The sequence below is a fragment of the Crocuta crocuta genome, unplaced genomic scaffold (genome assembly GCF_008692635.1).
Source record: "Crocuta crocuta isolate KB4526 unplaced genomic scaffold, BGI_CrCroc_1.0 scaffold130, whole genome shotgun sequence".
Lineage (NCBI taxonomy): Eukaryota > Metazoa > Chordata > Mammalia > Carnivora > Hyaenidae > Crocuta > Crocuta crocuta.
The window spans coordinates 2,552,092-2,563,043 of record NW_027527920.1 but is presented as its reverse complement, the minus strand read 5'-3'; the positions used below and the strand labels follow the sequence as shown (position 1 = coordinate 2,563,043).

Sequence of the window (10,952 nt, the reverse complement as noted above, 5' to 3'; positions counted from 1 at the left end):
CTACTCCCAGAACATCCTCCCACTGCTGATAATGCTGTCTTCCATTCACGGAAGCCTTGGAGGTCCAAGTGACCTCTGCACTTGGAGGGAAGTGAGAAGACTGAGGATGGGGGTATCTGTTTAGACTACGTGTCAGGGGTGGGAGAGATGTCACACAGCTCATAGGCTGCACAGGGTTTCATTCCCAGCCCTCAACTTACAAATTCCTCCAGGGGTGGACACTGAGCCCAACCTGGCTGGGCCCTGATGAGTCTGATCACTCTTGGGAGCAGAAGGCCAGTGCAGGCAACTCCTTACCCCAGAACCACTCACACTTTTCTTACACAGGTAATCTATGTTCATTATGGAAAAAAGCCACATCACTCTTTATTGGACGCTAGCACCAACACCAGCCCCCTTCTCTCCAGGCATAGGGGCACGTGGGCAAGGGGCTCCGTCCCCCGGCTGGGATGCAGTGGAAGCCTGCCCCCACTACTACTCTCCTAGCGCCAGCACCCTCTTCAGTGCCTGGGGCTGCTTGCTCAGGTTTGTTCAAACTCCTGCTCACAGTAGCCTATATTGAGGGGTTGGGCCTGGACACCTCGCCTGCAAGAGGACATGAAGAAACAGGACAAGATGAGCCACTCAGACAGGGGTCAGTCTGAGGCTCCAGCAACACCTCCACCACAACCAACAGTCTCCCCTTCCCTTATTTCAGTGGATTTCAAACTGCCACTGTACACCAGAATTACTTGGGCATCTCATTTCCAGAGATTTCTTGCTCGGCCTAGGGTCATGTGTTGGCAAGAGTCTGCATCTGAACAGTTGCCCCAGGTGATTTTGACACAGGGACATCCAGGAATTTGAGGGGACACCTCCCTATTTCTAATCTGCTTGTCTCTGTACCCGGGTCCTAAATAACTCAGGACCTTTAGAAAGGAGCTGATGCCTAAGGGGTGCCTAGTGTTCTTGGTCCACTGAGCCCCCCTTTAATGACTCCAACGCTCTAAATGCAGTGGTGGTGGGGGACCAATATGCTGTCCTGTCCCTGCAGAGTTGTGGACATGAAATCCTTTTCAGCCTCACAAGTTCCAGGATGTGACCAGTCTCCATAGGGGACCTCTGGGCATGCCTCCTCTATTATCCAAATGAGCAACGTGCTTAGAGATGGTAAGGAACAGGCTCAAAGTTGCCCAGTGAATTTCAGGCAGTTGAGGCCTAGGCCTTGCCATGGCTGGCTCTCAGCTCTGCACCAGGCTGCGTCCATCAGTTCCTCAAGACTTAGTCAATGAATAAATCAGGGAAATGACCACCTTACGCAGGCCCATCCCCAACACTGGCACAGCTGTCATGGGAGCCCATAAAGGCATAGCCATGGCTAAGCACAGAGACTATGAAGCTGGCTTGCATCAAATCCTGGTTCTGAGTGATTACTTACTTAACTTCTCTGTGCCTCAGTGTCTATCTCTGAAGTGGGGATAAAACTACCTACCTTACAGGGTTGTGGTTAAGATTCAATGAAATAAGGCCCATAAAAAGCTGAGAACTGTGCCTGCTGCACAGTAAGTCTCTGTAAGCGTTAGCTATTCTTAGTATTCTTTTCCTGTCAGTAAGCCCCCAACTTGCCCACCCACTGTGGGAAGGCCCCAACATGGCTTGCTTACCTTAGTAGCTCACAGCGGAATTGTGTCAGACGTTTTAAGGCAAAGTCCAGGAGAGTCACCGACTCGTTGCTCCACAGCCTTTCAGCAACAGCCCCTGCCCTGGGCCTGGAGGGAAGGGTCATGTACCAGGTTGGCTCCTGTATTCCCTGCAAAGGTTCTGGACACCCACAGGCTACTCTCTCCTATTTAGGCACCCTGGACTCAGGGCCAAGGTTATTCAGAGCAACAACCTGGCTGGAGGGCTCCTAGGGACTTCTAGAGCTCACCTCCATCTTCATTAAGATATGGACCCTTGATCCCACTCTCCTCCTCTCCCAAAGATATGGAACCAGAGTGAGTTGTAAAGACATCATGAACTGTATTGACAGGAGTAACAAAACGTACAATCTACATATCCAGCCAGGCTTAGTGAGGCTGCTGGGGAAATAGCACTAAGGAAGTCTTATCGCAGGAATCATGGACTTAAGTGCTGGATCCTGAGCAAGTCATCTGTGCTTTCCAGGCCTCAGTGTCTCTATCTGTGAAGTGGGGATAACAATCTCTATCCTGTGTCCCTAGTGGGTTGTTGGAGGAGTGTATAGTTACATGAGTATTAGATACAAACAGAAGGATCACTGCAATGCTCCTTCTCTCAGGACTGGAAGGAGGTACTTGCCGGGGGTGACTGGACAGGAGTGAGTCTATAAAGGAAAACCCATGCCCACAAGCCCAACCACCCACATCCTCAGGGAACCCTTACCAGAGTCTGGGGACCAGATTTGTGCTGTCCACATACTCTCCCCACATACAGGCCTCTCCACCGATCACTAGAGCCTTCTGCTGAGTGCTACCTGAGGGAAAACAAGCAACAACAGGCTGCTGGGAACGAGGGGAGTAACCCCAGGGTATCCACTGAACCACCTTCCCAATGTAGCCGTCTCTTCAGATAGGTCATCTCATCTCACCTGAAGGTCTAGCCCAGACCCTCCTGTCTCCCACCCTGTGCACCAGCCCAGCCTCCTGGGGTCAGCAAGGAGAGCTCCCTGCTTTCACCTTCAAATGCCAGAGGCTCCACCATGTAGAGATCTGTCCAGTCAGGGCCATAAGTTATGTGATTCAGGTACCAGGGGGCAGAGAGCAGGGCACGCAAGCCAGCTCTGGTGATTAGCTCCAGCTCCTTCAAATAATTTACTGGTACCTCTTCTCGCCATACCTGGATGATTGTATCTGGAGGAACCTGTCACAAAAGGTCAAATGGCAGTGATGGCATACAGCTGAGGAGATTTCTGGGCCACATTCTTATGCAAGCAAACTAGGCCAAAGGGTATGTGCCTGCTCTGTTCCCAAGCAGCAGACTATTTCCCCATGATTCCTAACTATTAAGCTCCTAGCCCAGTGCAGAGGCCAGGGGTTCTATCGACCCTAGGAGTCCTTCCAGCTGCTTCCTCAGTCCTTCTGCGGCCTCCTTGTCCACAATGAGATAGTAATACTGTCTGGGAGCTAAGGGAGGCAAGCAGTGGGGCCCAGGAGACTTGTCAAGAGCTGCCATATCCAAGAATCTCCAGATGTTTCAGAGGAGGAGATAAAGTTCCCATAGAACCCCTCCATTTGGCAAGAGGCTGGGGTCTAACTGATCAACAATGAAGGAGAAGGGAGCCCTGCTCTCAGACCTGGGAGACCCTAGTCTATGTTCGGAAAAGAGAATCCAACCCAGCATGCCAATCTCACGAATCCTAAGTAACCTATAGCAGCAGAAATAACTCTTGATCAGTTTGTGGTGAGGAAAGATAGAAGCACTGACACTCACACCCAGGGCTCATACCTCTGTGACCTTTCTGGGGGGGAAAGGAGAGATGGCCCCCAGTGCTCTGAACATTAAAGCCTAATCCAAACCCCAGGAGGACCAGTCTGTGCAGACGCAGGGAAGGGCCAAGAGACCAGAGGGAAGCACTGCAGGTGGTTCCTTCTCTCTATGCCCCTGGCTCACCTTCACTTTATTATCAAACACCTCCTGCCACACCACATAGCCCTTGCCATAGGCAGAGACGATGTTCAGCAGTCTGGAGAGTGAAGAAAGGGTCTGGTCAGCTCAAATAGGTTCTAGGCCACTGGTGCCAGTACTCTAGGGGTTCAGGCTGCCTAGGGGCCCGTTCCTAATTGAGCAGGGTCTTCCCCAGCTGGGAGCTGACTACTCCAAAGCTGAAAAGATAGAACAAAGTACCCCTTTAGGGACCCAGAGGGTGGTCAAGCAGGGCCTGGTCCTGGTATGAAAGAGAGGACCCCACAGGAGGTGATCCCAATGGATGTTGCCCACCCTCTTTCCTTCCTCACGTTTGGATATAGAAGGACTCCAGCTGCTTGAAGTCATTACCAAAGCCTTTCTTCTTCATAAAGGCCTGGATATCTGGGTTGGACCTCCTGAATCCCAAGAGAAAATGGAGATTAATTCTTTCAACATCCTCAAAGCCCGGAGCTTGGCGATTAGTCATCTGGGTTCCCATCACTTCTTTTTTTCACCTGAAAAACTAATCAACTTTGGATCTCAGAGACCCCAAATATGGCAGGTGTTGCTGAACAAAGCTGTGTAATGGGGGCTACTGACATAGGCTGAGAAAGGATGAGTTTGGACCTGAAGAGCTTTAAATTCAAACTCTCAACAAGAACACATAGTAACCTATCTGGACTACAGCATGTGGGTCTGAGGTCTTGGTCTAGGGCTCTGGCACACTGGATTCTGGCTTCTCTGTTTAATCTCCTACCCAGGCATACTCTGCTTTTCCCTTAACATTTATTCTTTGTTCCAAATGGGTACAAGTGTTGCTGTTACCTGGTGCAGCTCCCTCTCACAGTTCCTCCTGGAATGTTTTCTCCCTCCTCTACTGTTCAAAAAAGTCAGCTATTTCCCCAGATCCAATTCTAATGCCCGCTTCTCAGAGAAGCCCATCAACCTCTCTTACGCTAAGTAGATCTGAGGGTTTGAATCTTACAGTTTAATGCCTACCAAACAATTTCATACAGTAGTCTCAAATCACCTGTGTCTTCACTCTTCAACCAGACTATTTTAGGTCTTCAAAAGCAGGAATTTTTTTTCCCTATTCTGGATTTCCCCAGGACATTCTGTGCCCTTATCTGGTTCTCCCATATGTATCTCAAGGATATGACAGGAGGAAGGGATAGTTTCACATTCACAACTGTGCCAAAATCAGGTAGGGCCTCAATACAGGGGAAAGAGGAAAGCCCTAAGACCTGAGCCATCTGGACTGAGGCAGATTGTTCTCAGAAGTTAGCCCTGAGGAGTAGCTGAGAGAGACAGCCTCTCAGGAGCTAACCTCTATTCTGAGTGAGCAATTCCACAGGTAGGGATGGGAAGACCAAAGGGATCATACCAGCAGGTGAAATCAACCTCATCTCCTCCAAGGTGAAGATAAAAATCTGGGAAGACAGAGCTGACCTCCAAGAAGAACGTGCTCATGAATTCATAGGTAGTGTTGAGAATGGGATTTACTGGTCCAAAGGTGCCAGAGGGACGAGACCCAGAGTAGCAAGGAGTCAATAATCCAGGGAAACCTAGGTCGACAGAGAACCCCACATAAGTGTCACAAATACATAGACCTCCACACAGTCATATACTTAAGGACATTAAGTTGCACAAAGGAAGATAACTGCTCATAAAAACAACACGCACATAACCAGGGACACCAGGCACTCACATACACTAGTGATCATGAACTTTTAGTCACAAAGAAATAAAAATATATCCACTATCATCCAGTCAGAGGCTGGATGTCTGGCCATCTGGATCCCTATCAAGCTATCAGCTATCAAGATACATACTCTTGCCTTAACATATTGCTTCCAGCAGGGGTCACCCTTGCTCCCAAAGGCTGCTCTCCTACTGCCTTTAGGCAGGAAAACAGAGAGCCTGATCCCACCAAATCGGCAAAATCTTTTCTTCCACTCTACAGCACAACTAACAAGAGCATCATTAAGACAAAGGCATCTGAAAAGAATATGCCCAGAGGTTAATAGTAAGAAGTGGCCTCCTTGGTCCAAAATAAATTCTGCCTATCTAAATTTCCAAGTGGAAGTTGTTGATGGAAAACATTCTTCCAGGGACCAAGGCCCGGCACACCACATCCAAGAGTCAATGCCCTGAAGCCCATTGAAGGGGACCAGTAGACTCCCTCTACACGACATTACTCTTACCTGGTCCCCAGGACAGAGTGTGGCCAGGAGTGTCAAACTCTACCAACACACGGATACCCCGAAGCCGTGCATACTCAATCACCTCTTTCACATCCTGTGCTGTATAGACATGGGTGACAGGATTGTAGGACCCCTGAAAGGCAAGACACCCATAGCAATCTCATTTCCTGAAGCCTAGGAGGGTAGAAGATACTCAAAATGCCTTCAGGAAACCTACAGCTCTTCGGTATCAGGGACTATCTCTAAGGACCTTTATCAGAATTTCCCATAAGCTATCACATCTATTGCTTTATCTGAGTGTCATAATGCCAGTGAGACAAGAAGATAGGTAGGTAACACAATATAAAGAAACACCAGGAGAGATGATCTCCTAATTGTCACAGAGAAAATTAATGGCAAAGTTTTGACTCAAACTTAGGTCTCCTGATTCCAAATCCAGTGCCCTTCCTCTAAGTCAGCATGTCTCTAAAGCTGGCTGGTTAGGATGAGAGCCAGTGTCCTTGCCAGCAGGGCCATAGCCAGGCTCAGACATCAGCCCATAAACTTGGTCTTGGAGAAATTGTGACATACCTTTCTGGTGAGCTCTGGAAAAGTGAAGCTCTCATATGGGAAGGAAGAGTCGTCGACCAGATGCCAGTGGAACACATTGAATTTATTGTATGCCATGACGTCCTGTAGACCAGAGCACATGCCGTGAGCCCACCACAGCCTCTCCACTTTCCCAAGGTAGGCATTCTGGCAGGCTGCTCCACATACCCCAATAGGCTCAGGCTGCCCCAGCTTCCTGGTAAGTGTTCATAGGGTCTATGTATCAAATCTTCCCACCAGGGAGTGCCTGCCATAGAGGGAAGACCTAGCACATTCCATCTTCCTGGGCACACCCAAAGATGGCTGAGGAGGCACTGTCTTCTCTTTTTGAGATGAATTTTAGCCACACTGAGAGGATGGCTGAAATTATGTGGTACACTGGTCTTCCCAAAACACCACAATACCTTGAAGACTAATACTTCTTCCTGCCATTTGTTTTAGGTTGTCTGACTAATGTTTATCCAAACTGTGCAGTCTATTGTTGAATTTAGTAATCTGATAGCCCATAAATCTCAGAGCCAGGACTGACAGATGTGTCCACTGCTTTGATTCCATCAGAGGAGCAAAAGAAAAGGTAGATACATTAGTTGGATCAACAACTGTAAGATAAGTTTGCCTATCAAACTCAAAACAGGAACATCGCCAAATAAGGCTTTTGAACATCTTTCCTATAACTTTGTCCTAACTAAGCTAAACTGCTATGTCAAAAAAGTCAGTTCTCCAAACCACCTTCTGCATTCCTGGAGATAACCTGGACATTGGTCCAGAGTAGCCAGTGAGGTAGATTTAAATCACTTCTCTTTTTCGGTCTTAGAGTGGGTCATCTTTTCCATTTTTCCTTAGGAGTTCCTAAAGTTACATACATTCCTCCTGTAACTCTTTAGGAATATGGCAGCTGGTCTATCCCTTGCCCCAACACCCCAGAACACTAAGGGCAAAGATGGCCTTAAGGCCTGGGTACCAGAGTGTCCAGGATGCTAGTCAGTGGCAGGTAATGGCGAGACGTATCCAACAACAAGCCCCGGTGAGGGAAGCGGGGAAAGTCTTCAATCCTGGTCATGTTGATAAAGAACTGTGTGGACCAAACATTAAATAAGTCAGGATTCAAAGGGAACTCACCATGGGAACAGAGGGGGATGAGGAAAGTCTCCTAATCTTTCAAAAGCCAATCTATGACTGTTCTGTAGAGTAACTGTCTCCTCAAATGCCTCACACCTCTACCTCAACGACCACCGGCAGGCACCTGTCAGAGAGCAACAGTCCCATGCTAGCCAGATACAGGTGTGTGGGACAGCTATACAAATTCTGGATTTTCACTTTCATCTGTTTCCTTTTTTTTTTTTAAGTTTATATATTCATTTTGAGAGAGAAAAAGAGAGAGGGGGATAGGGAGGGAGGATGGGCACACATGTGCATGAGCAGGGGAGGGGCAGAGAGAGAGGGAAAGACAGAATCCCAAGCAGGCTCTGTACTGGAGCGTGGAGCCCCATGTGGAGCTTGATCATAATCTGGGCTGAGATCAAGAGTTGGACACTTGGGGCGCCTGGGTGGCTCAGTTGGTTAAACGTCCGACTTTGGCTCAGGTTATGATCTTGAGGTTCTGTGGGTTCGAACTCCGCGTCGGGCTCTGTACTGACAGCCAGCTCAGAGCCTGGAGCTTGTTTCAGATTCTGTGTCTCCCTCTCTCTCTGACCCTCCCCTGCTCACGCTGTCTCTCTCAAAAATAAATAAAGCATTAAAAAAAAAAAAAAGAGTTGGACACTTAACCGACGGAGCCTCCCAGGTGCCCCTGTTTATTTATTTTAACACAGTGTGGTCTCAAGGTGGTTACTCAGGGGAACTGAACTACAGTGATTCCAAACAGGCCAAATCTACCAAACCAGTTTCTACCTACACCTCTTTCTAACTCTTGCTGGGGCCATCTTGAGCCACCAGCACTCTGTCTAAGGCAAAGTAAGTTATTCTCTGGACTCTCAACATTGAGAGCCAACCTCAGAGATTTAAAACGAGGCTTTTCGGAGGGCCCCCACTCACCGTGCCCTCAGGAGATCTCCAAATTAGCTGGCTAAAAGTCTCCAGACCTATGGCGAAGTAGAGACACAGAGTAAAAGCTTAGAGAGGTGGGAATAGAGATGCAACCATTTAGAGATGCAACCATTTGGAAGGTTTCCCAATGTGGCAGAGGAGAATGCCTGGGCACATAGTAAAAGCAGATGTAGTGCAGGCTTAATGAGTCTCCACACTGATGCAAACAGGATATTAGGAAGCCAGTAGCTGTTTTTACTCTGTATTTTATTTTGGGAAGTAGCAGCGTAAGGAGTTTGAGTGCCCCTCCTCGAACACACCTCAAAACCCACAGGCCCCTTACCCATATTTCCCAAGCCTTGAGCTCACAAGAGTATTAAGAGAGCCCAAGATATGTGCTTGTGAGGGGAGATGCAGGGACAAGCCAGTTCACACAGTTAAGGCTTTCGATAATTAATACGGATCAGGAGCTAAGGAAACAGAGAAAAAAGGGTCCTCAATCTATTGCCCCTTCTATTATCCCACATTGAATTGTGAAAAAGTGATCATAAGCTTAAGTTTTTAAGGAGCCTGGGTCCACAGCTGGACCTAGAAGACAAAGTATTGTCCACCTTTCCTCTTCAGAGCTTGAGAAGGGAACCAGCTACAGGGAGAGAGCTAAGGTGTGGCAGGCAGCAAATGCCCCAGAAGGACTGCCCCAGTCCACTGGACACAGACTCCTAGATTCTGGCAAGGCCAAAGGTAGGCATGTGAAGTCCAGAGCACTGTATGAACTCAACAGCTAGAGACCCTCTTCTGAAAACCTAGCAGAAGCCCTGTGAAGGATTTCCAGAGTCTCAAAATTTCCGAATGAAAGAATCTGAAACCGTAACAGTTGCTCAGCATCTGCTTTGAGGCAGACTGCTCCTATATCATTTTGGCTTTCTTGTACCCTGACTCTGACACCTGGAATTCTGGAGTCCCAGATTTTCCCTTATCTCAACCTGATTTATCATTAGCACCTTCACAAAAGGTGTGAGAGAGCAGAAAGGGGAATCAGCATGATGTTTCTCCAAGATATAGGAGAGGGAAGAGGAGAGGTAAGTGAACAAAGACAAACCAAAACAAGGTTTGAAATCCTGTTGAGAATTTCTCTCATTCACCAGCAGAAGTTTTACAAAAGTAGTAGAGATATCTGGCTAAGTCTATATCTAAGGACCAAATACCTTTTCAGTACACCAAGAGGCATGGCATGGGTCCATCACCTGTTAGCGAGGAAAGTCTTCATGTCTCCTGAAATAATCTAGTTCTACATGTTTTACTACTACTTCTTTTTTGAAATTTCTTGTGATATGGCTGTCCTTTTCAATGCATCTTTTTAATAATGTGTTTAGTGAAAGCTGAACAGGCAGTGTTGTGGTGGGGTTTCCAAGTAGTCCCCCTCCCAGACAGCTGTCCGCTGCGGCATCCTGAGCATCAACCTGCTAGGCCTCGCAGTGCTGCCCCAGAGCACCTGCCCAGGCTGACAGCCATCAATCTCTTGGGACAGCTGTAAGGAGAACACTCCCTTCAGGGAGATGGGGAAACACTCCAATTGATCTCCGTAAAGAAAGCTTCCTAAAGTGGGAGTATGTGCCGGACCCTCAGCCCTGTCCTCCCAACCCACCGATGCTAACCTTCCCGCATCACCCCCCTCTCTCCATCGCAGCATCAGCTCCCATGTTACCTCGGAGAGCTCCCCAGACAGTCTCAGAGAAGAGGAGACAATGATTATCATTTATGACCAGGGTGTCTGAAATGACAGAAATGACAGAAATCCTTGGTTAAGGATTCTACTCTTCAGATTACAGATCACATGTTCTGTGTAAATCCCCGGATTAAAAAACAGCAGCAAGATCCCATATTTTTCCATTCAAAGAGGAGACATCCCTAGAGGAGAGCAGCTGCAGGTCAGCTAGGCCTTGGGCTAGAGTGGGAGGGAGGTCACCCAGCAGCTCTGCAGGCCTTACAAGATAATGCATGAGGGGGGTGGGGCTAGAGCAGAAAAGCACCACCTGCCTTGTGGTTCAGTTTCCTTCCCCTCCAGAAACACGAGTTTCCACCAGCCCTTAGCTGAAAGTGTGAAGGGGACAGGGATGCTTGGAGGCTCGTGTCCAGGTTACAATGTTCCCAAAGCCTTTGTAATCACCCTCCTTTCCCTTCGTCTTCAGGTTTCATTTAGCTACTTCATCCAAGAATGTGAGGAGGAAGCCAAGACTAGAATGTTCACTTTGGAGACTGAGAAGTTCCCAAATGCTGCTGCTCAGGGAGGACAGGAGGCATCGCAGGGCTAAGGATTTGGCTTTATTTCAGTCATTATGTCTGAAAACTCTAGTATTCCCCAAAACTCCTTCTCTCTTAAAGAAAATCAGCAAATTCCTAAAATGGCATTGGAATTATATGCAGTTCAGAAGACAAGTGTCCTGGGGACTCAGTGAAAAGCCAGTGTGACATTCCACAGTCAATCTTCAGACACTGGTTAGAGTATATACA

General features: G+C 48.0%; 1 protein-coding gene across 1 annotated transcript; it reads right to left on the bottom strand.

Moving 5' to 3' along the window:
• Window positions 1-331: 331 nt before the first annotated feature.
• Window positions 332-10,183, bottom strand: HEXA (hexosaminidase subunit alpha). The gene is made up of 12 exons (XM_077746128.1): window positions 10,147-10,183; window positions 8,451-8,497; window positions 7,378-7,488; window positions 6,399-6,500; window positions 5,829-5,961; window positions 5,009-5,189; window positions 3,954-4,040; window positions 3,610-3,682; window positions 2,676-2,859; window positions 2,383-2,473; window positions 1,644-1,748; window positions 332-585 (listed from the first exon to the last, which is right to left on the bottom strand). The coding sequence occupies exons 3-12, from the start codon at window positions 7,474-7,476 to the stop codon at window positions 522-524; spliced, it is 1,119 nt and encodes a 372-aa protein (XP_077602254.1). The 5' UTR covers window positions 7,477-7,488; window positions 8,451-8,497; window positions 10,147-10,183; the 3' UTR covers window positions 332-521.
• Window positions 10,184-10,952: the final 769 nt, after the last annotated feature.

Bases quoted from the DNA above. Each gene is read 5' to 3' on its own strand.
- HEXA (XM_077746128.1), bottom strand. From the start codon at position 7,476: ATGACCAGGATTGAAGACTTTCCCCGCTTCCCTCACCGGGGCTTGTTG. The intron at 2,474-2,675 runs GTGAAAGCAGGG...GTTTTCCCTCAG, and splicing joins GGAGCCTCTGGCATTTGAAG to GTAGCACTCAGCAGAAGGCT. The intron at 586-1,643 runs GTAAGCAAGCCA...GTCCTCTTGCAG, and splicing joins TTCCGCTGTGAGCTACTAAG to GCGAGGTGTCCAGGCCCAAC.